Source organism: Helianthus annuus, chromosome 4, assembly GCF_002127325.2.
Source record: "Helianthus annuus cultivar XRQ/B chromosome 4, HanXRQr2.0-SUNRISE, whole genome shotgun sequence".
In the NCBI taxonomy this organism is placed as follows: Eukaryota; Viridiplantae; Streptophyta; class Magnoliopsida; order Asterales; family Asteraceae; genus Helianthus; species Helianthus annuus.
This window is the reverse complement of record NC_035436.2, coordinates 206,863,608-206,890,624: the sequence shown is the minus strand read 5'-3', so window position 1 is coordinate 206,890,624 and position 27,017 is coordinate 206,863,608. Positions and strand designations below refer to the sequence as shown.

At 36.9% G+C, this 27,017-nt stretch overlaps 3 protein-coding genes, 1 long non-coding RNA gene and 1 other non-coding gene across 7 annotated transcripts; 3 read left to right on the top strand and 2 right to left on the bottom strand.

The window, feature by feature from the left end:
* The first annotated feature begins 571 nt into the window (after positions 1-571).
* LOC110935368 lies at positions 572-2,356 on the top strand. The gene is made up of 3 exons (XR_002589082.2): positions 572-736; positions 1,249-1,302; positions 2,128-2,356. It is a non-coding gene; the product is annotated as an uncharacterized LOC110935368 (long non-coding RNA).
* A 3,671-nt stretch (positions 2,357-6,027) lies between these two features.
* TRNAI-AAU lies at positions 6,028-6,101 on the top strand. Its single transcript has one exon. It is a non-coding gene; the product is annotated as a tRNA-Ile (tRNA).
* An 8,418-nt stretch (positions 6,102-14,519) lies between these two features.
* On the top strand, positions 14,520-20,028 carry LOC110934256. Its single transcript, XM_035989548.1, has 6 exons — positions 14,520-14,883; positions 15,120-15,164; positions 15,243-15,275; positions 16,882-16,931; positions 17,042-17,775; positions 19,001-20,028. The coding sequence occupies exons 1-5, from the start codon at positions 14,520-14,522 to the stop codon at positions 17,045-17,047; spliced, it is 498 nt and encodes a 165-aa protein (XP_035845441.1). The 3' UTR covers positions 17,048-17,775; positions 19,001-20,028.
* LOC110938268 (RING-H2 finger protein ATL65-like) lies at positions 18,205-20,186 on the bottom strand. The gene has a single exon (XM_022180730.2). The coding sequence runs from the start codon at positions 19,656-19,658 to the stop codon at positions 18,471-18,473; it is 1,188 nt and encodes a 395-aa protein (XP_022036422.1). The 5' UTR covers positions 19,659-20,186; the 3' UTR covers positions 18,205-18,470.
* Positions 20,187-23,606: 3,420 nt separating this feature from the next.
* Positions 23,607-26,621, bottom strand: LOC110938270 (pentatricopeptide repeat-containing protein At2g15980). Of its 3 annotated transcripts, none has more exons than XM_035988858.1 (4): positions 26,014-26,621; positions 25,047-25,948; positions 24,340-24,482; positions 23,607-23,868 (listed from the first exon to the last, which is right to left on the bottom strand). In XM_035988858.1, the coding sequence occupies exons 1-2, from the start codon at positions 26,585-26,587 to the stop codon at positions 25,065-25,067; spliced, it is 1,458 nt and encodes a 485-aa protein (XP_035844751.1). In that variant the 5' UTR covers positions 26,588-26,621; the 3' UTR covers positions 23,607-23,868; positions 24,340-24,482; positions 25,047-25,064. The 3 variants fall into 3 exon arrangements, with proteins under 3 accessions (XP_035844751.1, XP_022036424.1, XP_022036423.1); XM_022180732.2 differs by having other exon boundaries at positions 24,340-24,457; XM_022180731.2 differs by having other exon boundaries at positions 24,340-24,523; positions 26,014-26,620.
* Positions 26,622-27,017: the final 396 nt, after the last annotated feature.

Genomic DNA, 27,017 nt, shown 5'->3' with positions numbered 1-27,017 from the left:
TTTGCGTAAGCATGTTATTTTCTACTATAACTATTATAATTTTTTTATCATTTATCTTTATTGGGTTTCCTTCTAAATTGGTGTATAGACATTATGCCTAGTGGAGATGGATATGATCGGGTGGTTCCGCTGGTGGCACGATAATACTTTAGTGATCCATCAATAATCCAAATTTGTCGTTCACACAAAAAAAAAAAAAAAAAAAAAAACTCTGATGGTAAAAATAAAAACCCTAAAACAAACAATGTAGCTAACAACTTTATCTTTTAAATATTATAATAATGCATTTTATTTTCTTCGAGTACCATTATAGAGTTTAGATTCAACACAAATTTTGTGTTATCTGAAAATACTGATGTAACACCCCGAAAATATAAACCTTTTATTTTAAGTATGATGTCGGTAAATAAACAAGTGAACTAACTAGGAATAAAATTAACCTAGTTAGAAAAGAGTCTAGTGATACTAAGTTAGAGTGTTAAAAACACTTAAACTAAAAACCTCATGAAAGTTGGAGGGTTAAATGTGCCAATTGTGAAACAAGTTTTATTAAAACATAAAAATTAAAATCCAACACACACTGGTGTGTGTGTGGATCGAATAGAACACATGAGGGGGGCGACCTGGGTTCTCCAAAACCCTAACTCACATAAAACTCACAAATTGAAGGCACAAATCAGTTCCAAAACGAAATCAGAGCTTAAATTGATGATCTCCACTGTAAGGGGGTCATAAGGTATGTGAATTTTATAGGAAATCTCTATTTTTAATTTCTGGATGAACATAGAGAATTCGAAATTCGTTGTTGCATAAATGTTATATGGATGGAATAGGAACAATATGGTGTCTAGGAGTGAACCCTAGACAATTATATGTTGAAATCATGCTTAATTCTAGTGAATTCATAATCACCATTTAAGATGATAAGTGGGTTTTGTAGGAACATGTTAAACACTAGAATTTGATTGTTGTTCTAGTGTAATTTGAATTTTAGGAAGCAAATTCAGATGTTGATAATGTGAAAATTGATATGAACATGCTTCGTTGATGTTAATATTGGCTAAATAGCAAGCCATGAACTTGATTATAAATTTTGAGAAATTATGCCCTTAAGGTGTTTGTAAAAATGCCTCAAAGAAGGCTTAAAAACTGAGATTTGAGCTAAAACGCATATTTGTAAAGTTTCGGCAAACTATGCGATATATGTTAAGAAAAGAGTTCTAAACATGTTGTGGTTGAACTCTATAGGAAAGGAAACCGGAGCGTCTAGTGGACAAGCCGGTGGCGACGCACGTTTGAAAGGTGTGCTTTGAAGATATGTAACTTGATCCGTTACATTATGCAATTTAGATATTACAATTGTTCATAGTTGTGTTTTAGTATAAAGATTGATATTAGTTAAAGTGACATCGTTCACTACTTGAATTAATGAGTTAAAAACTGATTAGAAAGCGTTTGGTAGTCAATAGAAATGGAGGATTCCATAAATGAGCCAAACTAGTCGAATGATCGTTTTATAAGTAGCAAAGTTGTGTTTTGAATAGCATTTGGCGCAGGAGGATCACAAGAGCATGAAGCCATAGATTTGGAAATGAAATGCCGGTGACCGTAACCCTGGAAGTTAGGGTAAATTCGCCTTGCGGCCATATAATTTGCTGGTGGTTGAATTAGTGCAAAAACTATACGGGTCAAATAAGTACACTAGGCACTTATAAACTTCCAGCCTGTTTATTTTATTTCTGACATAAAGATCATATTAGACACGTTGGTAAGTTAATTACAAACGCATAGGAAAAAGAATCACTGAAATCAGACTTTCAGATCAAAAGTTATGATTATTTGAAGTTTAAATTGTGCCAAATTCAATAGCTGAAAATCTGCAACTCAATTTAAACAACTGACTGCGAAAAACATGGCGTCGCGTCATGCGACACCAAATAGGTCACACCGTTGCGCAACGCTGCGCGACGGCGGTGGCAGGCCACAAAAGCTAATACGGGATCTATCGCGGGCGCGACAGACCCAAACCTGCAGAATTCTTGTTTCGTTTTCATTATTTGTGTTCAGAACTTGTTTATACCCATGCTAATATTATCAAAACTAACATTTGGTGTGGTTTGACCTTAGGTGATGTTCATCATGCTCCGGGTGACGATCAAGCAACATTTCATGAACCGAACACTATCTTTTGAAGCATCCGCGCTTATCAAATCTTGTTGAAAACAATGTTTATGTAGTAAATATTTAACTTGTCGTTTGGAATGTTTTAGACTAGTTGTTAGTAACTCGAATACTTTGTTATGAAAACTTCCGTTTTGTTTAACTAATTAAGGGTGCAAAGTATTTCCTTATTAAATGCGTATTTTATATTAAGTAATTTAAGTAAATGAGACGGGTGTTACAACTGATAAACTTGTTTATCTATATCATCCATAAAAAAAGTTACATGTAAAACAATAAGATAATATTAAAATGGGACCGTCCATGGCTTTATAGCCTAATGGCATCTTGGGCTGGGATAAAATTTTGAGACCAATAGGTCCTGTGTTCGATTCCCACAAGGGGGTTTTCTCATATTTATTCAGTTTCCTTCTACTCGTGGCACAATGATACTTCAGTGGTCCGTCAGTGATCCAAATCTGCGGTTATAAAAAACTAAAATGGGACCGACGAGTTGAAAATTAGAGGATGTGGGTTTAATAGGCCCTTAAAACGTGTGGTGTAGGGTGTTGATGTCGCAGTTTTTTAGGATTATCAAGTTGACTATGGATCCTCCATCGATTTCATGGGCTATTGACATTCAAGTGCCCATAATTTTCCTTACTTCTTTCTTGAATTCAAATATTTGTATCACATCAATCACTATTGAATCATTGAAGGCTATGAATCCTGATAACGTTTTATGATTGATGGTTAGGGATATTGTAATACTAAGGCTGAACGGGGCGTAAGCGGTAAAGCAAATCGGGGACTGTTTTTGCCGAGCGGTAATGCACCGCCATTCATGCGGTACCCATTTCGGTGAGGCGGTTTAGGTGGTCAGTCACCGAACAAGAGAGAGAGAGATGGTGGGCCCCATGGCTGTAACAACCAATCAATATTTTGTTTTTTTTTTTTTTTTTTAATAAAAAAACAACTCCCCTAAGAGGGGTGCACCCCGTACGTTTTTGGACAAGAGGGGAGTTATAGAGGGGAAATGACATGGCAATATATGATTGGGTTAAAAAAAAATTTCACTCACCTAATTAGGGGTGCACCCCCTTCACCCTAAATGATAAAGGGTCATGTATATTTAAACACGTGTTAAATCATATTAGATAGACACGTGGTAGAATTTGGCAAACTAAGGATAATTATTTTGGATAAGTTCATACAACAATATTCATTGGAATAATTTAGCTTAGTCAAAATTTTGTGTGTTCACTTTATGGTTCTCTTTGAAAAAAAAACAGTGAAAAGATGATTTTTCACCAACTTTCTACACATATAATTGTATTTATATACGGAGTAAATTACTTTTTGAGTCTCTGTGTTTTAGTGATTTTAACCACTTAAGTCCAAAATCAAAAAGTTTAACGCCTAGCCATTTATTTTATAACGTTTTGAGTCCAATTTTGTTCATTTTATAACGGTTTGAGTCCAATTTTGTTAAAACTATTAGACTCAAAAGGTTAAAATTTGGACTCAAAATGACTCAAATGGTTATAAAAAAAGTAGGGGGTAGAGAGGCATTAGGGTAAAGTTGTCATTTGAATAATTAGCAAAGTATTTGACGATTTCAAAGTGAAAACTAAAAATTTCAAATAAGCAAGCTTTTAAATTAGACAATAAAGATGAAATAAAACACTAAAACATAAATAAATTTCAAATAAGCAAGCTTTTAAATTAGACAATAAAGATGAGAAAAACATTAAACCTAAAAAACACATGGCCTAGACACTAGCATTATTCACATACTTACGTCTAATATCCAGTATTGGGCCTTGGAGTCCAATAGTCTACGGGCCCAAATAATTTGATCTACAAGCGTCCATATCATACTTTACAGAATCTTGTTTAAAAAAAATGAAGCCGTTCACTTTTATAAATTCATCAAGTTTTAGTAATTCTTCATAATTATTAACTTTTATGTGTTATATTTTTCTTCTTAGTCATTTGTAATTGTAACTCCAAACGCAATTATCATTGATCACCACTTGTCGGCTCAATCATTTTGGAGGCATGAGGTGAAGTAAAGAGTCGAGACTTCTTTTTCAAATGTTATTGTATAAACAGTGATAAATCTAAGATTTTATGTAAGTTCAGGTTAAAAAAATGGGGTTTGCTAAAGTAGGATTGGACTATGTACGTTAAAACATTTAGGCTCTTTTTTAAAAGTAAAATTGGCTTAAAATAAATATAAAAATAGTAAAGATACTCTCTTTACATATTTGGAAAATTGTAGTAATCATACCATGTACAAATTCTTAACGAAATAACTTAAATACAACATATGTAATTAGATTGATTCAAACTATAGTCTTCAACAAGAGCTTTAAACGTGTCTTCTTGTATGGTCCGTTGTGTAGTCGTTAACGAACTCTTGAATCTTGCCTTCTTGTATAATCTGTTGTGTAGGTTTCAACGATGTCTTGAACCACGTCTTCTTGTACAATATTTTCCTACAAAAAGAGCAAACAAGTGTTGACAGTTGTGGCGGAGGCACGTGTTCAACACGCTTCCCTTAAAACAGATTCCGCGCCTCTACTAAAGACGACGCATCTGTCTCCCAGGATACAACAGCCGAAACAGTCTGTACTGCCAGAAATGGCCACGCGCCCGAGGTTACATCAGATAAATTTATAGTGTTAGAAGTTGTGGAAAAAACTGATACGAAGGTGATGAAATCGAATACAGAAAACATATCTCTTTAAGTACCCAACACATGGGTCTTCAAATATTTCTTCTTTTCCAAGAACTCTCCATGTATTCATGTATTTTTTTTTTTTTTGGTAACCCTTCTCTTGTAATTTTCTAGCCTTTCTCTATCCCAAAATGAGATACATAGCCTACTATTTTTACAAGAGTTGAGGACAGGGGCGTAGCATATAAGGGGCCGGGAGGGGCGCCCGACCCCCCGAACTTTTCGTACAGTAGTGTTGTATATGTAGTTTTCGTATAGAAACTTTTGGGTATATACGTTTTCGACCCCCCGGTTCTATAGAAATTTTTGGGTATATACGTTTTCGACCCCCCGGACGAAAACTTCAAGCTTCGCCACTGGTTGAGGATGAATGAAAAGTCTTACTTAATTAGCCACTTAATTATAAACTTAATTTGATACATAAAGACTCAAATTAAAAGACATAAAAACTCTATTCAAGAGTTTAGTCTTTAATTCACCATATGAAGAGTTTATTAATAATTATAACTTCATTAAATTATAATTCACTAAATATTTATTCACCAAATTTCCAACTTAAATTATTAATACATAAAATAGAGATATAAATTAAAACCGAGACAGCTTGTTCATTTTAATGAGCTAAAAATTGAGTTCGAGCTCGCTTATGGTTCATCAAGCCAACGTGCTTATTTCTAAAATATCTTAATTTGTATTTTCTACTCATACCGACTTATAGATATATGTAAAAAGTGAGCCAACTAACGAGCGAGCTTACATTGGCAGTGGCAAGTGGTCGGCTTGTTTACAAAGGAATCGATTGCAAGTGAGCTTAAACCAAGCCTCATGTCGCAAGGTTTTAAAAAAAACCCTATTTAATTTTGAGCCGATTATTTGTTGTTGTCGGGAGCTATACTTCTTCTGATGGTAGTCTGCTCCAAGAACACATCAAAGCTTCTAGTATCGTTCTTCTGTTCGTCCTTTGGTTGGTTCGAATGTTCGATTTACTGTAATATGTTTTGTTCTTTACGTATGCTTTCATGAATCTTCTGTGTAAAGTTGGTATGCATGTAATTTTAAACTTTATTCTATGTTGGTTTAGTATTGTAGATAATTAAATACAAAGTTTTATCAATTCAAGCATCGGCCTATTAGCTCAGTTGGTTAGAGCGTCGTGCTAATAACGCGAAGGTCGCAGGTTCGAGACCTGCATGGGCCATATTTATCCATTTTTGATTATGGCTCTTTGGTTAAATTGTCGATTTTTCTTTTCATTGTCTTACATTTTCACCTTCATAATTATTGCCAAAAGATAAATCGATGTTATAAATTATCAAAATTGCGTTTAAAAAAAAAACATGTTTACATGATTCAAAAATTCTATTGTGTTTGAAATAAATTATTTGTCTCTTAACAATTTGAAATATAAAGATGATGAAAAGGTAAGTAAAGAATATATTAATAACATGACTTGAAAATAAAAATAGTGGAAAATATAATGAGTAATACTTTATTTTACCTTACTAGCAGGAATAAACACACAGGCTGGCACAAGGACACGAGACGTGATGGGAATTCGATCGATATTGATATCGACAAACGAAAGAGAAACCTTAAAAAGTTAACGATGTTAGTTTGGTTCGTTAAAAAACCAGACCCAATAGTTGTAAATAAATATAATTTGGTCAATTGGTCAAAATAAACCAAAAAGGCTTAAGTTAGCATGCTATTATATATTGAAGTTGAATATTAATGCAAATAAATATAATTTGAGTTTGGTTAGAAATTAATTTTAGAGTAAATTACAAGTTTTGTCCTTTATGTTTGTCCTAAATTTCAGACGCTGTCCTTTACCTTTAAAATTGATGAGTTTTGTCCTTAATGTTTCCAAATCGTGCACGTTATGTCCTTTATGGCAAACCCAGTTAATTTTTTTTGTTAAATCTGGTCACCCAAGGGTATTTTAGTCTTTTTACACTGTTTACTTATATTATTAAAAAATAAAACAAAATAATTTTAGTTTTATTATTATTATTATTATTATTATTATTATTATTATTATTATTATATACCACAACCCTTCACCGCCATCTCCACCACCCTCCACCGTCACCGTCACCGTCACCATCACCCTCCACCGTCACCGTCACCACCACCACCCCCACCACCCTCCTCCACCATCACGTCTGAACCAAAATGCTAACATCTTCAGTAAATTCAGTAAAAAGAAATTCACTTAAATAACTAAAATTCAGTAAATTCCAACTAAATTTAACTATTCTAGATGCTAACATATTATTCAAAACCCTTGCTGCAAAGCTGGCAATAAATAATCATTTCACCATTTCATCACTTCCGTAACCCCAACCTGCAACAAACACCATTAAACCCACCACCCCCACTGAAACCCTAACCCCAAGAACCTACAAACCACCCCAAATCAGCAACCACCACCATAAACTCACCACCCCATCCACAACCGCTGATAGATCAAAGAAATTTGGGCAGAATTAGAGCGATTTACGGTTGAATTGAGGACCTTTGGTATGTGATGTCGCCGGAGAAGACGGAGGACCTTCGGTATGTGATGTCGCCGGAGAAGACGGAGCGATTTACCCTGTACCTAACCCACCACCACCGCCGTGCCTTCACCACCGCACCTAACCCACCACCACCGCCGTGCCTTCACCACCGCCGTGCCTTCACCATCTCAACCACCGCACCTAACCCACCACCACCGCCGTGCCTTCACCACCACACCTAACCCACCACCACGGCCGTGCCTTCACCGCCGTGCCTTCACCATCTCAACCACCTGCTGCATCTGTTTGAGAGAGAGAGAGAGGAGATGAAATAGGGTTTCAGATTAGATTAGAGAGAGAGAGTTTGTTTATATAATATTTTGTTTTTAATATGTACAAAATGACCCTTTAATAAAAGTTATTTACAAACTAGCCCCTGGAAAGGGAAAATGACAAGAATGCCCTCATGTGCCTTGCACATGATCAGATTTAACAAAAAAAATTAACTGGGTTTGCCATAAAGGACATAACGTGCACGATTTGGAAACATTAAGGACAAAACTCATCAATTTTAAAGGTAAAGGACAGCGCCTGAAATTTGGGACAAACATAAAGGACAAAACTTGTAATTTACTCTTAATTTAAAGTAGTTTTTTTTAAGTCGTGCGTGCGGCAAAACCGAGTAAATGATAATGTAAAACAAACGTTATTCGAAATAAAGCATGTTGTCTAGAAAGTCAAACCATTAGAACGGTTTAGTTTATCATCGTAGCGTTTTGTGATACCAAATAAATACTTTATTTTAAGTACAACTTTGTTTTTAACAAAACTTATAACAGAATGTCGAGTGAAAAATCAAGAACAACTACGTATTTAAGTTTTAGAAAAAAGTTATATACATAAGTTATTAAAGAGGTATCAAATTAATTGATAAATTAATATATATTCTAAAAAAAGAATTATTAAAAAATGGAAAACGAAATGTATGGTTTTAGAAAAAGAAAAAAAAATAAAAATATGTTATTAAAACCAAATATAATAACAAACTATTATATATACTAAATAAAAAAAAAGCTAATTATTATTTTAAAAATAAAGTTACTATTTCTCAACCTTCATCAACAATATATATATATATATATTAATATATATAATTGTGTGTTGATAATTTTAGTACATGCACTTGAAATACTAACAATTAATGTATTTACAAATGGAGGTTGATCAATGCATTCACAAATGTGTCTCCATATCAGATTTTCACAAATACACTAAAAATACAAATTTTTTATTCAATCCTACAAACATCTTTACCAATACTTATATTTTAACATCATCACCACTTTTACATTTATTTTTAATAATTAAGTTATTTCTATAAATATATATTTTTTCGCATTATTTATATCAAAAGTTATAAAAACAAAACATTAAACATCTACACACTGTAGCACCTCGAAAATTCATGGCCAATAAAATCAAGACACGTGTCATGTAAGTCAAACGTGTCAGGAACCCGGATCAGATAAGGATGTATGGTAGGATTTGAAAAGGGCGTCATGTTATTAAAATACCTCTGAACGACCCAAGGGCGACATGTTATTAAAACACCTCTGAGCGACCCAAATTATAAATCCCAAGATCCTTAAATCGTTTTGATAAACATCTGATATATTAGCCGGTTGTTTCTAAATAAATAAAATTCCATCTTTTATATGGGAATTGGGTCATTGGGAATGTTACTACAAAATCCTAATTTAATTGTTGATTAAAAGAAGTTGAGTTTAGTTAATAAGGCATGGTCAACTTTCATAAGAATCCAAGGTGAAATCTTGAGATTTTCCGTCACTTCAAACTTACCACAAAAAGCCAAGAGGTGTAAGTGCATGCAAAGCATGCAAGGACTGAGCAAAAGGGGACCCTCAGCTGATTAAAGGACCCAAGATTCGGACTTGTAAGATTGCATGGTCAAGACTTGAAAACTTGCAAATTTTTGTCCTCAGACCATCGGTTACGGACCGTAACGGTCCATGCTTACGGTCCGTAAGAGGCATATCTGGGCGTTGAAATTTAAGGGCGGTTACGGACCGCAAGGCCAAGGGCTTACAGTCCGTAAGAAATGCTTACGGTCCGCAAAGCCTCTTGCTTACGGTCCGTAAGCCTGTCGCTGACAGCAGAAAATGGACAGCTGCCTGTTCAGCCAGTTCCACCGCCTTATTTAGGTGGTATTCGAATTCAGGGGCTTGATAGGCAGCATATAGCCACTTAGGGGCACCTGGGATCATCTCACAACAATTGTAGAGTTACTTGGCTTGATCTTGTGGCATTTTGAGCACTATATAAGAAGAACAAGTTGTGGCATCTTTACTTACTCACTTGAAATTTTGTTCAAGACTTCTCTGGAGCTCCTGGACAGCAACCAACTCTTCTTAGGCTCCATAAGCATACTTAGGACCATTGTAAGTAATCCTAATCCTTCTTAATTAAGTTTAGCTTAGTTAATTAGCTAAAAGTCAAACCGTCGTAATTAAGGTTTGACTTCGAGATTAAGCTATAATTAGTCAGTAAAATCTCTAATTAAAAATACCTTTGAGTAGGTAATTATGGGGGTAATAAACCCTTAAAAGGATATTTTCGGATTCCCACTCTAACTATGTTAATTGTCGAGTCAAAGCTTACCTTAAAAAGTCAACAGAATGTTCATTTTCAAATTAATGCATAATTAGCAATATAGGATATATGCAACCTGTTTGATCATTAATATAACTTGGTAATTAATGTAAGAACATGCCCCAACATGTTCAACTCGACAATTTTCAGTTTAGGCTCGGTTTGGAACCGAAAGTCGCATAGTTCGACTCCTGCTTTGACTTTCAGTTCTGACCCGTTTAAGCCAAGTTTAGGATTGCCTTAGAGCTTCTTTTGGACCTATTTACATGTTAGTATAACCCTCTGTGATTATACAACTTGGTTCATTAGATATCCTATTCACATGCATGTTTCCGTTAAATGCTTATATGTTGACCATTATGCCCAAATGACCTTAAAATATGATTTTTAGAAACATGAAAGGGTAGACACCTTAGCTACTAATTTATAAGCTTGCACCTAAAATTTGAGATCAGTTGGAGGTATAGATTAAGAGTTATGCTCATTAGCGTAATTAGGAGCTTCTTTAGTAATTAAATGGCGTAAATTGCATATAGCCTATCTAAACCCAAATTTTTATACAAAACTTTGTACCTACTGATATAAAATAATATTTTGGGATTTTTAAAGATTTTTACTCAATTTTAGGCTGAGCATAACTTAGTGTTCTAAGCATAATTCGGTTGATGTCGGTTTTGCCCTTTTGGGCTATAAGATGAGTTTTATAAATCCTTTTGACCTCAAACCTTTTTTCTATTGATTTGTTATGATAGATAAATTATTTTGAGCCTTCTGGAATTTTAAAAATATCAGCTTTCTATGCCAAACTCGGAAATGGCTCCAAATCGCCTTTTAAGCGTTTTTAACGCATAAGTATGTACTAGAACCTTTTCAATCAAATGGGGTTGAAACCTACTGATGTATTCAGTAAATTTTTATATTCCAACAGTAGGCAAATATTTTAAACTCAGAATTTCAGTTTTGACCTTTTAGGCCTATGTGAAATTACCAAAATGCCCATACGGAGCATAGTATGGTTATAAATAATAAATTTCACATATATATGATACCCTACTGTTACAACTTATTAAATTAAGTATATTTACTGATTTAATCAGACCTGTAACCCAGGTTATTATTTAAACTCTTTTACACCCTTTAAAATGACCAAAATACCCTTATGAGGCATAGTTTGGGTTTAAAACCATTTGGGGCATAATGGAAGATATCTTACTGATATTACAACATGTTTAAGGCATATTAACTTAGAAAACTTGTATATGACTCTTATGGTTTCTCGTTACGCACTTTACGCGTTCGGATCGGCTTATGTAACTAGTTTACCCATTTTAGCCGAAACGAGTCAAACCATATCATTTCTGTCTCAAAATCCAGAATGTGATTAAGTTACCCATATTAAACAAGTATGCAAGCTTGTCGGGTCAAAACAAAATTCTAAAACGGTCTTCGCCTTATCGTGCGTTTAAACCGTAATCTTCATTTAAAACTAACCGGTCTAAGCTTAGGCTAAATTAAAGGACCCGTTAGGATTCTAATAGGTTATTAAAAACCTTCATTTCCAGATATAGGAGCCCAGTAAAAGCTATCTGTACTTGCTGATTTGATACGGCTGGGATTAAATTTATATTTAGCTCAGGTAAATACATTTAACTTATTTTCCCTTATACGAGTTTGGGGTACGGTATATAAAATACCGCTTGGTCGGGTAATTGACCTTTACCGGTCGATGGTTAAGTGTTGTCAAAATGACCCGTTTGAAAATATTGTTTTGTTTGTTTAACGCCTTTGGGGGTTTAATGACCATGTCCCGAATATCCTTGGCATCATTCAAAGAATGGTCACGACCTTAGCACACGGGTGTAGGCGTACACCCGTAGTGCATTCAGATCAATAAGGTATAATCGTTGGTACGAGAGAAGTCTCGCGGCGGAATTATACTAAGTGGTGTGTCTGTTAATCTTTAACCCGGCACGACCCGGACAACTGAACGCATAACAAACATGTAACTCTTTTACAAGATTATAAGCAAATAATTATTCCAAGTTATAAAAAGTTTCGTGCTGCGGGCATTCAAATAAATTTTTAAACATTTTCAAAATAAGTCAGTTAATATGTATTTACCAGTGTAAACTGACGTATTTTTCCAAAAAGGCTAAGTGCAGGTACTACGCGTAATAGGCTGGCCACTCCTTAGCATCAATAAAAGTCTCGCAAGCTTAGGATACATGAAGTCTGTTGAATAAAAGTTCTCTCTTTGTTTTGATCCGCCTGTGGATCTATTTCAACTGTTTGTGATACTTGATATTACAATTTTATTCGGTTGAAATAAATCTATCATTTGCTTCCGCTGTGCATTTATATTTTGTATTGTTTGACTATGACGATATCAACTACGTCACGGAACCCCCACCGGGCCCACCGATGACACGTGGAAAGGGGAATGAAATTCCTAATGGTTCTCCGCCCTGGTCGAATTCAAGGATTCCAATCAGCTCCCTTCCGCTTACCGAGGAATAGAAAGGAAGGACCCGCATTTTTGGTTGAGATAAAGAAAATACCTACCAACGGCTGGCACTGAATTAGCGCGATGCGAAAGAGTCCGGGCTTAGTCGGCGGGGCGAAGAAGGCAGGCACTGAAAGTGATCTTGATGAATGCTTGTCGGATAGAGCGACATTCATTCCCAACCTTCGGTTGTCCCCCCGTTGGTCTAACCAATCGGCCAATCACGCTATCCTTACCTTTCAACCATTCAATTGATAGTGGCCCCTCCTTACGTTACTTTAATTGGCTTCCTTAGCTGACTGGGCTTTTTATTTGATCAAAGCAGAGAAGCTCGCCTTCTTGTTATCCAAAAGCAAAAGTCGGTCGAATCGGTCGGGTTGAAACAATTTCCCTTAACGAGCTACGAATCAAATAAGGTTACGGGCTTCCTGCCCTAAGAGTGGGTATTCGCAATCACGAAAGTACACTCCTGTTGTCTGCTAATCAATCCGAGACAACAACAACAAAGCGAAAGACTACATTTTAGAGAGTATTAGAGGTTATTGAGCTGGTGGCCGGCCCCCGACCAAAAAAGACTATTTCGATTGTTTTTACAATTCATCGATAGGGGTGTGACAAACACAAACATTAATATATATGTATCTTAGACTTTGTATTATTTTTTTATTAACGTAGCATTAATAAACTTATGTTTTACAATAAAAAAACGTTACATTTTTTTTTGTTATTTTGTCCAATTAGTATATTTGAAATGAATGATATACAGATCGCTAAATCTTATGGTGTACAACTTATTTATACATATCAAAATAAATTAAAGTAAGAAAATAATAAAATAAATACAAAACAAACATAGGGTCAAGAATCCCATCAAATGTGCTATTCTTCCCCAAAGAACATTCTACTCAAATACAAACTCTTCCAATGCATCACCCCTCGAATGGTAAATCCACATGAGTCAAATTCAAGCTAATTGCTTTGCATTAGCCATGGTCTTATAGTCACGTGTATGATATGATATTTTAGTAGCGTATTTGACACCTCAGATACTCGTATCACAACAAAGAAAAGTTGAAATAAACATAATCTGCTTGAATCTTCTATGGAAAACAATCATTTCATGCACTTGGCTTACACTTCATGATGGTTCGTAAGATATTGAGCTCGGACATGAAACATACGGTCACGAGTCACGACCATAGTTATCGATAGCGTTCGCTATCGCGCGCTTCGTAGTGAATCGACCATCTCTCGCAATATGTTACTTAGCAACTCCATAGCGCGATTATAGTGGGATTCCAATGACGAATTCCACTCCGGTGCTGTAATTTCTGTTGGAAACCTGCCGGAAGCCAGGAAGAAGAAGAAGAAGAGCGGCTGCGTGTTCTCTGTAAAAACTTTTTGGATTTTAACTTTTAACCTTCTATCTTTTCACTAGTTAACATATACTCCCTAAAACTTGTAAAAATTTACATAAAAGTGTAAAACTAGCTTGTGTATTTTAACATGTAACCTCCTCAATTATCACTTGTTTACATTTGGTCCTTAAACTTCAAAATTCAAACATAAAAAGTATAAAATTCAAACATAAAAAAAAGTATAAATAGCTATCTTTTATTTCTTAAAATTTTAATTACCTTATCGCTAAATACAAAATAACGAGCGCTATTTCGTCGTTATCGCTACATAGCATATAGGTTACTCGTCACTATTCGCTATCGATAACTATGGTCACAACCATTCGGCTTGACATATTATTCCTTTGATAAGTGATTAGAAACTATGCTGCTAAGAAAAAGCATGTCTTAAAGCCTATTAATGCAATTCATTTTGCTTTATTTTAAGAAATTATATAATACTCTAATTTTTAACATTTCTGTGCATTAAAGGTTGTACTTTGTGCTTATTTTGTTGTTTGTGCTTTGTGACATGGTCGGTACAAATGTTGATGCATGGTTTTCCCATCTTTTCATTTATCTATCTACCTGTTTTCTACACAACACCAAACCCTAGAGAGAGATGGTCAGAGAGAGAGAGAGAGAAGTGCGACGGTGAAGGTGATGTGGTTTGGACCACCGCACGAACACCTGCCGCTGGCGAACACCACCACCGGAGTTCCCTGCCGCCGTACGAACACCATTGGAGTTCCCTGCCGCTGCCGAACACCACCACTGGAGTTCCCTGCCGCCGCTTAACACCACCGGAGTTCCCTGCCGCCGCACGAACACCACCGGAGTTCCGTGGCGCCGCACGAACACCATCAGAGTTCCTAGCCGTTCACCGGAGCACCTCCAACGTTCACCTAGGTATGGGATTTGTTAATTTGCTGCTTATAAGCGTTTATTGTTTACTCAAAGCTTGAGATCTATATCGTTATTCAGTATATTAAGCGTATTTTTAAGTTTTGTGATCCGGTGGCTTATTCGTCCGTCGACGGTTATTGACGATGGTGATCGGTCATAGCCGGGTGTAATTTATGTTTTTCAGGTTACTTGGATGTCAGTTTGTTGTTCTTTGATTTAAGTGTTTGTGTTTTAACTAGGGTTCCGGCAGTTTGCAAACGTTCTACGTTTGTCTTTATTCTCCGGTGAGTAATCGCTCATTTCTGTTTATTTGGAATCAGCGTGTCGTGTTTATTTTGGTTTCTCATTTGTAACAAGTTTAGGTGATAGCTTTTATGTTCGTCTGCTTCAATCTGGTATGTTTAATTTCCATTTGGTTAAATATATTTCTTTTAGTTTATAGTTTATGCATCATTTTAGTCAACAATACATTTTAGGTGAACTGAGGGATCATATTACTCCTTAATCAACTTTGATTTTCCAATTTGTTCATACCATTATCATTCAACTTTTTGTGTGAAAGACCTAGGAAATTAAACCACACCGTGAAACTTTTGTCTTGCACCTATTGCTTAGATCTTACAGCTGTCATTACATATTATTTTGAAGCATGAACCCAAGCACAACACACATATTGTTTTCTTTCTATCATTCGTGTTACACGCAAAGTGAAAATCATGTTACACGCATGAATCCAACCACAACACACATATTCGTGGGTTGACACGTGCACGACCCATTTAACCTGAAAAAGAGTTAATTTTGTTTTTACATATTACTACTATGAAGCTCTAAATTTACATATTATTTTGAAGCATTTATGTTTAAACCATGCGAAATAACCAAATAGTTTAAAGTTATTTATATTAGTCAAATTCTAAAAAAACAAACAAATGGGTTGAACGGGTCAACTTGCGAACCTGCTGGGTTGACAAGAACATGACCCGCAAAAGTAACGTTTCCACAGGTTCGACCCAAATCGTATGGACCAAGCCCAAACCCACAATTTTCGTATCATGTTAGAAATTAACACCCTAGACCGGACCCGCAAAAGTTTAAAGTTAATTATATTAGTCAAGTTCTAAAAAAACAAATAAATGGGTAGAACGGGAACTTGCGAACTTGCTGGGTTGACAAGAATATGACCCGCAAAGGTAAATGTTTTCACAGGTTCGACCCACATCCGTATGGACCAAGCCCAAACCTACAATTCCCGTGCCCTGTTAGGAATTAACACCCTAGACCGGACCCGTTTCGCCACCTCTTGAGATATGTTTTGCTCATGTGAACAAGCCATGCTACTCTTTATTATACACTTAGCAGGAACTACATTGGGAGTGGAATTCAGAAACATTAGAGGGCGAACCTTAATGAATGGAAACACAAGCAGACAAGCTACTCGTGTGCAGTTTCTAGACTCGACAAGATTAAGTGATTCTAATAGTAGCGAGACATCTTGGTGTGGGTCGAATGGGCTGGGGCAGGCTGATACAAAAAAAAAAAAAAAAAAATACATGGCAGATTTTTTGATGTATTTTATTTTGATGAGGGACCATTCTTGGTGACTGGATCCGAACCACCGGGGCTATGGTGGCCGAGGCTAAGGTATCGTTTATGTCTGTTTTTCCTAGTCTTTGTCGAATACAATAAATGATTGTGTGGAGATTGATTATTTAAGAGAAGCTTTCCTCTTTATATAACTTATTAAATGTTAAAGTTTCAAGTGTGATAAAAATGCTGAGTACTTTTATAGTATATACAGTTAAGTGGTTTGGTTTAGAATTTGACATTCAAGTTGCATACACGAGCAATAGCAAAGTCGGAATCTTGGACATTTATGTTTTCCTTCCGCTTCTCATTTGGTATTGTACACTTTTAGCAAGTCAGCAGCCAACCTCTAGCAGAATTTTTAATGGCATTTGGTATTTACAACATTATTTTCTTCTGTTTGTCAATCTACAGGCATTAAGGATGCATGCTGGTTAGTATTTATGCCCAGGGCCGACCCAAGGGTAAGTGTATCAAAGCATCAGCTTTGGGTACCCGATTTCCAAGGGCCCCAACTTTCTATATTTTTTTGTGCATATCAATTTGGAATTTTGGACCATGTAATCTGTGTTAGGTTTGAAGCGTTCAAAGTTGAAATCTGGAGAGAAGATATTTGATCTTGGTGACACAAATCAATGCGAAAAGGAGGTCGTGCCCATAGTTGACAACTAGGGTTGCGATACGAAGATCTTTATTGTCACGAATGACTTCCCAAATATCTTCACGTATATTTTGATAAATTACAAGTGCTTTGATGGAATGATTGTTTAGTGGATTACTGATTGTAACTATGTCCAGGTACATGGTTGAATGATGGATAAAGGAAAGAATGTCCAAAAACATGATTGAAGTGATAAACAAAAGAAACCCAATTTAGTAGTCTGTATGTCAAAGATGATAAGATTAGTTAATCTAATTATTTTATTTGCTGATACTCTTTTTTGATATTCTTGAATTTACATGCAATTATTTTCTCTTTTTGATATTCTTAAATTTACAATTTATATGCCATTATTAAGTTGAGAAGTTGTTGGGTTAAATCTAAATTCCATGCAGGGGAGAGGGAGGATAGTGTTGACCCGGAGAAAATGAAATCTTTCTTTGGCTTTAAAATTTTTAATGAAATAGTTGTATTTTGATTTGGTATATTAACTTTTTATAATCCTTTTTTTTTTTTGAAAGGTGAGGATCAAGAACTCGCGTATGTCGGGAGATGTAGACTATGTTGTCTTAACCGGGCCCACGCTACAGAGCCCCCACGCCGACCAACCGACATCAACCCCTCGATGAGAAACCTCTATCACCCAGGTAAACCCGGAGGGGAAAACTCACCCGGCAAGACTCGAACCTGGGTTGCCCCATGCCTTATCTTTCCGTGGCCACCACTGGGCTATCCAGTGATGGTTAACTTTTTATAATCCTTATTGCTGGTATCTTTTATATCGATTTTTTAGAGAAAATTGCTATAGGTTTGAAACTGGTAAGAACCTGGTTGTGGTTAATGTCTTTACATTGAACAATTATTTTTCGTCACATACATGGCAATTTGGTTCGCCGCCGCGGCGCAATGCGCGCAGGCCGGTTTTCTAGTTAAAAAACAAACACCAACATCAAATTCTCTATTAAGTAATTAACGCTAAACTTAATCATTATATTTTCAAAAAAAAAAATTATTATACACATAATATCTTATTAAAACTGTTTCTAAATCATAATATAATATATTAATAGAAAAAATAACCTCAAATTTTTCTTCTAATTATAAAAAAAATATACAGAAAACAAAGATGAATTATGGCGATCTTTAATGTCAATAGACAAGAAGGTTTAATTTGTGATGGCGATAATAAATGCTCACCCAGTCCCCCCCACTACACCATTTAAAATCTTCTTAATGGTCCGCTGCTTCATCAGCCCAATTGGCGCGCCTTAATTACCTCATTAACACTCATTCAATCTTCACCGTCCCTACTGTCCTCCCCTATCCTACGTGTCACTCATCCTCACCGTCTGTCATATCTCTCTGGTGACAGTAGCGCTTCTGGATCACCGCTCCTCAACCGACTTGATGAAACAATACCGGAATTTACCCTCATTCCCTGTCTAATCAAATTAGGGCTTGCAAACGACTTTCTCCGCCGAGACGAACTACTTCCGCAACCGCCGCCGTAGGACTCCGATAACGGAAGGAAGCTGCAGCTTCTCCGCCGGAAGAACGGTGATTTCATGCCGCGAGACTGCCGGAATGAGAATACTCTGGTTTTTGTTAAACTGAACGGCGACGGCGACGGTTTCTTGCACCAGAAGCTTCCTCCTGATCGCCGGTATCTCCATGGAGACGCTGTCTCCATGACGAGCCTCGATGAACCAAAATTACGCTCAAATCCGAACGAGTACGATCGCTTGAGCAGGAAGTTTCTCCGGTTGAAACTGTCGTCCAACGGATTTCGATCTCTCGCCGGAGATTGAGATACATCCTGTGTAATTTCATCAGTATTATTATTGTAATTTTGGCGTGAATGTTCTGTTTCAGGTTCCGGTTCCGCAGAAGGTTCTAGAATTGCGTTCTGAATGATGACGTCATCAAAGTTAGGGCGAATTCTCGGTGACATGACCGAAATGAACGGTGATTCTGGCCGGAAAACACTAGATCTACAAAGCGGACAGTTAGCGTGACATCTGAGCCAAATATCGATACAATCGACATGAAAGGAATGAAAACACACCGGTAAAGTACGAACGTAATCGTCATCTTCAAACTCCAGTAAACAAACTGCACATTCATGAACACTGCTTTTTCTAGTGTGAACGGAAAGCGGAATCGTTTTAATCATTGCATCATCTAAACCGTACTGTGCGAACTGTTGATAACCGTAACCATAAGCTGGATCATACGATTCTTCACCGGAGTACGGAGATTCGATGTCGCCGTTTCCGACAGAAGACGGCACGTATGACCGAAGGAGGCGTCGCCGCCGTCGCCACTGGCGGTAACGGCACCGGAGGAGGAGGAATCGGCGGGAAATTGCGCGGGAATATGTGATTGTGAAGAAGGCGGTGGCGATGATCACAACCATTCCTATCAACGGTGGACTGAAGCAAACCGGAGGTTTTGGTAATGAGTTCGGTATCCATGAAACTGATGATGACGGTGACGGTGACGGTGACGGTGATGGAGATACGGTGGTCATCGGTGGTGGTGGAAGAAGTGTGAGTTGAGAATGTGAGTGTTGGTGAGGGGGTTTAAATGTGTGTGTGGGTGTTTGTTTTTATTGTGGTTGACTGGTGAAGTGAAAGTGGGTAAATGACACGTCAGCTATGGTGATACATACAACTCCATCATGCTCACGTGCCTTGCATTCATCGTAGTATTCTGACTTCCTTTTAACCAATGTTTTAAAAATCGGTTCACGGGTTCAACTGCCTGATATAGTGGTTAAACTGTTTTTGAGCTAGTAGGGAACTTGCGCGATGTTGTGACAATAGTAATTTGCAACTCAGTACTCGTTTATGTTAGTTTATCAATCCTCCGTGTGATGATGCAGCGACAACAATTTACAATGTGGTACTGGTTTTCTATTAGTTTGTCAACCATCTCGTAACATGTTAGACTCAAGGTTAAGTTGATTGGATGTAATTGAGTATGTTTTGGTCCATTAACTATTTCAAATTTATGCCGAAAATGTAAAAATGAATAATCACATTAATGAAATATGTTCATCAAAGATGTATGAATAGGTTTATAAATAAATCGAACGTTAGGTTCTATTTGGTTCGTTTACAACCTTATCTCCAATAGCATAATCCAAACCAGAAGAGTTCCTTAGTGTCTTCTGAGATGATATGTACATCATTTCAAAACCTGTTTCTTTAGCCAATAACAATACAATTAAATCTAGTTCTAACATATTATTTATTAAAATAAAAAATAAAAAATAAAAAATTATTTAAAAATGGTAAATGGGGTATGTTCTAAATTTCCCACCCTACCATACTTGTTTTAAAATTTTGCCCATGTGCTTTCACAACTTTTTACGTCGACTTTGGGCACTCCTAAAAGCACCCAAAGTATTCAAATTGAACCCACCAACAAGGGAATGCACCTGGGGAAAATCAAAGAGGGAATTAGAACTTATGGGTATCTTTAGATAAGGAATAGAGCGAAATGTCATGCCCTAACGTGGGTCGATTGGTGTAACTTTGATTTATCGTGTACGAGGGTTTGATGTATTGAAGTTGGTGTCTATGTAATATTGCCGGGTTAACAGTTTGTGATTGACCAATTTGGAAAATTAAATATCTTTTTTGTTGGACGTTCAAAAAAAAAAACAAGGGAATGCGCCTCACTTTTACTCAAATTGCAAAGGACATTTTTAACTTGAACCAAATCAATCAATCAATCATAACGAGTAATCCCACAAATAGCAAGTCTACTTGTAGAGTAGAGATTTTAACTTGATCCCAAAGTACCCAAATTCCAATGAGGAAATGGCATCTCATTTTCTCTTAAGGTTCACGAACCCAATTCTCTTCACAGAACACACTACCCCGTTCATATGCGACAGTGTTCCGAAAACTACTTGATTCACCCGATTGGGTTTGCCGAAGTTGCCCTATGCACCCTAACTCTTAATCATGTTAAAAATCTGTTTTGAATGTAAATACATTATTCATATGTTAAATGGTGTTAATACTCATGTACAAATTGGTGTATGTTGGGGGTAAAGAGGTACAACTGTTTCTCCACTTTTCACCCTTCATGGTCCAAAAGACATGTGGTGTACCGTAAATTTACAAATTAAAATACCTTTTAGAAAGAATTTAATTTGTACAATTATTTTGGGCCTGTTTATAATATGGTTAAAAACATAAAATTATAATTGGTTGTGATTCAAATTACCTCCTTTTTTTACAAAGTATTCTAAAACTTCAAAAAAAGACCAAAGCATGTCATTTGAACATGTCACCTGACTTGGTAGAGATTCGTCAACCCTTTACGTCCTACCTTTTTTTAACCCGGATCACATTTTAACCTTGAATGGTTTCTTGTTATGAGTTTATTCTCGTCTTAATTCTTGAACTCTCTTGTTTTCACACAACAAATGTTTTTCAAACAAGATTGTTCATTGTATATTGGCACTTTATCGGTTTATTAATCGCCATGTCCACTTTTCTTTGTTAGAAGAAAAGTCCTAGCATTAGGCCCTAAATTTAAAAGACACCCGACACCCAAATCTTTCAGGAAACTAGTTTAGGCTTCGTTTTTGTACCTAGCGAAAAAACTTATGGGTTTCTTTAAGCCTAACTTGCTCCCTTACACAAGTTATGGTTTCCTTTTCTAAATTATACATTTTTCAAAAGTTGATGGTAGTATTGATTATTCCTTCGATTTGAATGCAGTTTGATCTTTTGATGTCAATTTTCTTATGATGAATATGTATTTTTTGTTTGCAATGCTACTAATTTGGAGGTCGTTTAAAATTGATCGTAAACAAATCTTTATTTTTCTTTACGAGGGTCAGTTCGACTATTAAAAAAATTTCATGCAACTACTTAGTGTTGATGCTTAAAAGAATTAACTTTCATGTGTCGATGATGAAAATAACTAACTCCATAACAGGTAGGTACATAATAATCTACCTACGACATCGAAACGTATGACACTTGTACTTGTCCGCTCTTCTTAGTTAGAAGAAAAGCCCTTGATTTAGGCCCCTAAATGTCTTAAAAGACACCCAAAATCGCTCCCTTACAATGTTAAGGTTTCCTTTTGTAAATTATAGATTTGCAAATCATTGATAGTATTTCATCAAATTTATCATGGGTGTATTGATTGACCCTTGTATTTGAATTTAGTTTGATCTTTTGATGTTAGTTTCCCTTCTAGTTGAATTTAGTATGATCTTTTGATGTTAGTTTTCTTCTTATGAATATGTATTTTGTTGTTTGCAATGCTACCCCAAGTAACATAAGACTAAGGGGGTGTTTGTTTTTTCTTCAAACATCTTCAAGGGAGCTGATGTCTGCAGGCGCGCAGACGTTACCTTTGAAGACTGTTTGTTTTTTTTTCTTAAACAGATCTGAAAATGACTTTTTTCAGCTTAAAAAAAAAGCTATGACACCCTTTCTTCAAACGTCTTCACAAAAAAACCCTCATCTCTCATCTTCACAAAAGACCCTCCTCCCTCAAAATTGGACCACCACCACTACTGTAAGGTCACCGGCGCCGGCCGGCGCCGTCGGCCACCACAACTGTCACGCTGCCATCAACCTTCAACATCGTCATCATCGATCATTCTCATCGTGTCATCATCATAATCGGTCGGCCGAGAACCTCGCCGGCTCCGTCGTGAAGCGTTTTGGTAACTGTTTTGTACGGAGAATCGGATGTGGTTAGACAACTCCGAGTTCCGAGCGAGTTCGTGTGGGCTGACTCGGTCAATGGAATGGAGAATCAAATCTTTGACTTGATAAAGTTAAAGAAAAATGTGGTAAAGGAGGCTGATGATGTGGTAAAGCAAGCGGTGGTGGTGCGTGATGTTATTGAAACGGTTGTTAACAGCAGAGGTGATGACAGGATGGTGTGAAGGAGATGACAGTGTGGTTCTTATATTAATTATGATGACGATATTGATGATGAAGTGTGAATATGTTAGATAAAGTATTATATATAAAATGGTGTAGTTTAGGTAATTGATTTAGGATGTTTTGATTTGGAAAATAAAACAAAGTTCATGTAGTTTGTACAGACAGTATCAAACAAACAGTCTTATATTTTCACCTTGAAGAGCTTCAGACCACATCTTCAGTTGCAGACATGAAAACAGATGAAATCAGCTTGAAGCCCGGCGCCGGTCCCCCACACCGCCCCCCTCGTGAAAACCGGCTCCCACAAGACGGAGAGGACGGGCCTCTCTCCTTCTCTCACATATACCTATACATACATACATATATATATATATATATATATATATATATATATATATATATATATAAAGAGGTTCATCCCCCACCCCCTAGGTCCATCACCCTCAAGCCCTTCCTACGTGGTGGTGACATGACAGCCCATCCTCTTGAGGATGGGGCTCTCCATACGCTCTAGTCTAATAAGTGTACACACAATAATATAACTATGGTAATGAACACATGAAACTTCTGACATGATTTCAAAAGCAAGATAACATGTACTATATCGAAACATCACACATCTTGTACTTGTTATAAAACTGTCATGTTACAACATAGGCAAGCAGTGAACAAAATACACAGGTAGGTTTGACCGTTACCAGGATCAAGGGGGGGACCAGTGCTAGGCTTGATCAAACAGTCTTTTCCAGTGATTCACTTCTGCTCATGTCGTTTACTGTTCAATTTTATAATATACATCCATCTCTCTCCCTCCTATAATTTCAAAATCATTAGTTGTTTTTTTTATCTTTATAAATACTTATAATTAACAATCTTACATTTACATTTTCTTAAATAACCATGGTATTTTTAGCGTCTTGAAAGAATAAAATTAGAGAATTTAAAAGGTTATACGAGCAAATTGACCCCCTTCTGAAATTCACACTTCGGCGTGTTGGCCATGCAATCAGTTGACATGATGACGGTTATAGGCTCGTTCATTGCATGGAGTTTCATACCAGTAGTTCAGTACAGCTGATGAATGCTCGTTCTTGTACGGTTTAGATTGTTATCGTTATGATAAAAAGTGTTTTTGTAATCATGACTAGCGCGACAAGAATTGGTCAAAAAGTTCTGAAGTGGGTCAAACGGTTCAACCGAAATCTATTACTGAATCCGGACCCCGACCCACCTTTATTTAATTAATTAATTATATATTTATTTATACAGAGAGAAAACAATTACCTAATAAAAAGTCCAGCCATCTTTGATCAGCAATTTCGTGGAATACAATCTAATAGGAGGTCCAACCAGAGTGAAGGGAGATGCTCTTTTGGTCAATTAACGATTTTGACCGATTTTCCTGATACCATCAAGAGAATTCATATCTGTGCACACATTGTTGTAGACACTGAATGTATCTATAAATCTATGAGATAAAAATGGATATTAACATTAGCAACATAATAATGATGGCATTTGTCTCTATAGCAACTTGGTTTTAAAAAGTGCGAAGCGCACAAAAGCGACGAGGTCTAAAACCGAGGCGCAAAGCGCAAAAGCGGCAGGCTTTTCATACGCGAGGCGCAAGGCGATCATATAATTTTTTTTATATATTCTATAGGTTTCTAGGATCATTTACCCAATATTTAGACACAAATAAGCGTTATATATGTTTTAACATTGGATTTACGTACATGTACAACCTGAAAAGCATGATGTACCACAATCTGCTGCACAGATACATGGTTGGTACATATGGCGCGCGTCACGGAGCGCCTCAGAGTGGATTTTTAACCCAAAAAGTGCACCTCAGCTGCGCTTTCTGTACAGCCTGCGCCTTAGGTTACATAAGGCGCTGAGGTTTGCGCCTCATGCCTAGGCGCGCCTCAGGCACGCTTTTCTAAACCAAGCTACATAAATTTATCATTACAAAGACAGCATATATGTACCATATTTTTGTTTAAAGGTTACTGCATCTCAAGAAACTCGGTCCTTAGCTTGCCCGCTAGTTCAACATTCCCTTCTTTTTCATAACCACTGATAAAAGCCGAATAAATCTCTGAATTTGGTTCATATCCTTTTCCCACCATTTCCGCTTGAACCTTCATACTTTCCTCCATCCTTCCTTCATTACACAAACCCTTAATCAAAAACTCGTAACTTCCACCACTAATAACCACATTGTTCTTCAATGCAAATCTCGAAACCATCAACGCTTCCGAAACCATATTATTAACACAAAGTTCCTTAATCAATAAATCAATAGTAAACCCAATCGGCGTAAACCCTTTTCTACACAAATCTTTGAACAGCAGCATTCCCGAATCAACATCCCCAAGTTTACAATACCCGTTGATCAAATGTTCATACGTAACCGAACTACTCTTCTTCTCACTTAATCCCATTTGCATAAAAAACTCTTCCGCTTTACGAACGTTTCCAGCTTCACAAAACCCACCGATCATCGTGTTGTACGCCACAACATCATGCTCTAGACCCCCGTTCCCCATTTCTTCCCACACGCGCGTCGCATCATCCATTCTTCCATCATCACAATAAGCCGCCATTAAAACGCTATAACTATACTCACTCGGAACACACATGTTCACAATCATATCACTCCACACGCGCTCTAACCGCTCAATCAACCCATCTTTATAAAAAGCATGCATCATGATATTATAAGTATGCACATTCGGAACCACAATTTTAACACCGGCAACCTTTTTACCCGAAAATTCACTACTTGATTCGAAAAGCTCGGTATAAGTCTCGTAACCAGCAATGCTCCCATGGTGTTTACAAACAGACAGAATCAACGAATTACAGGTGCTAATCATCGGATTTAGGCCTGTAAACAAACCAAACGTTCAGTTACTAGTTCGTTTGTTTGGTTAAAGTTAAACGAATTTATACCTTTAGACCGCAACATTCGCACAATCTCAATAGCGTGTTCCACACGTTTCGACAGCAAGCAAGCTTTAATCAGCAAATCAAACACGAACGGAGCAGAATCAAACATCCTATACGTCTTAACCAACGTCTCAAACATCAATCTCGGCGTGTTGGAATCAAAATCTGCATTCGGATCGTGAAACTTGCGAATAGCAGTCTGAATTAGGGTTAGGGTTTGAGATTTATGGCGGGAACGGGCAAGAGTGTGGATAATTGAGGCGTAGGATGAAGGGGAATGGTTGCAGAGGGAGTGTTGGATGGTAAATTGGAAGAAATTGAAGGCTAAATGTGGATTGTTGTGGAGATTGAGGGTGATTTGGGAGAATTGGGAAGGGGTGAAGCCGGAAGGGAAGAGGGTGCGGAGGTGTGTCCATCGGGATTTGGAGCGGTGGTGTTTGAGGACGGTGACGGCGGAGGTGACGGTGGGGTCGGCGGAGGTGACGGTGGGGTCGGCGGCGGCGGAGGAGGAGGAGAAGAAGTGGAGAATTGTTGTGGGGGTGATGAAGTGGGGGTGTTTGGAGTAAACTAAAGCCATTATTGATCAGGGGTTGAAGCTAACGCTACTTTGAAGTTTGAATGAGGATAGCCGGTTTCGGGTATATGGAATCGGGTATTGGTATGATCCAGTATCGGCTATTGATTGAAGTTTGAATGAGGAATAGCCGGTTTCGGATATATGGTATCAGGTATAGGGGTGTTCATCGGGTTTTTTCTTCGGGTTTCGGGTTTTTCGGGTCGGGTTGTTCGGGTTTTTCTCTAGGAAAAATTGACCCGATAACCAACCCATTTTAAAATTCGGGTTAGTCAGGTTTGGGTTATTCGTGTTCGGGTTAGTTCAGGTCGGGTTATTCGGTTTTCGGGTTTAGATGTAAAATGAAAATAATTTTTTTTTTTTTTTTACAAAATATCATCATAATTCATATTGTTACTTTAAAAATATCATCAAAGGCACATGGCTTTATAGC

Bases quoted from the DNA above. Each gene is read 5' to 3' on its own strand.
- LOC110934256 (XM_035989548.1), top strand. From the start codon at position 14,520: ATGTTGATGCATGGTTTTCCCATCTTTTCATTTATCTATCTACCTGTT. The intron at 14,884-15,119 runs GTATGGGATTTG...TGTTTTAACTAG, and splicing joins CACCTCCAACGTTCACCTAG to GGTTCCGGCAGTTTGCAAAC. The intron at 15,276-16,881 runs GTATGTTTAATT...GTCAATCTACAG, and splicing joins TGTTCGTCTGCTTCAATCTG to GCATTAAGGATGCATGCTGG.
- LOC110938268 (XM_022180730.2), bottom strand. From the start codon at position 19,658: ATGACCACCGTATCTCCATCACCGTCACCGTCACCGTCACCGTCATCA.
- LOC110938270 (XM_035988858.1), bottom strand. From the start codon at position 26,587: ATGGCTTTAGTTTACTCCAAACACCCCCACTTCATCACCCCCACAACA. The intron at 25,949-26,013 runs GTATAAATTCGT...GTTTGTTTACAG, and splicing joins GCGAATGTTGCGGTCTAAAG to GCCTAAATCCGATGATTAGC.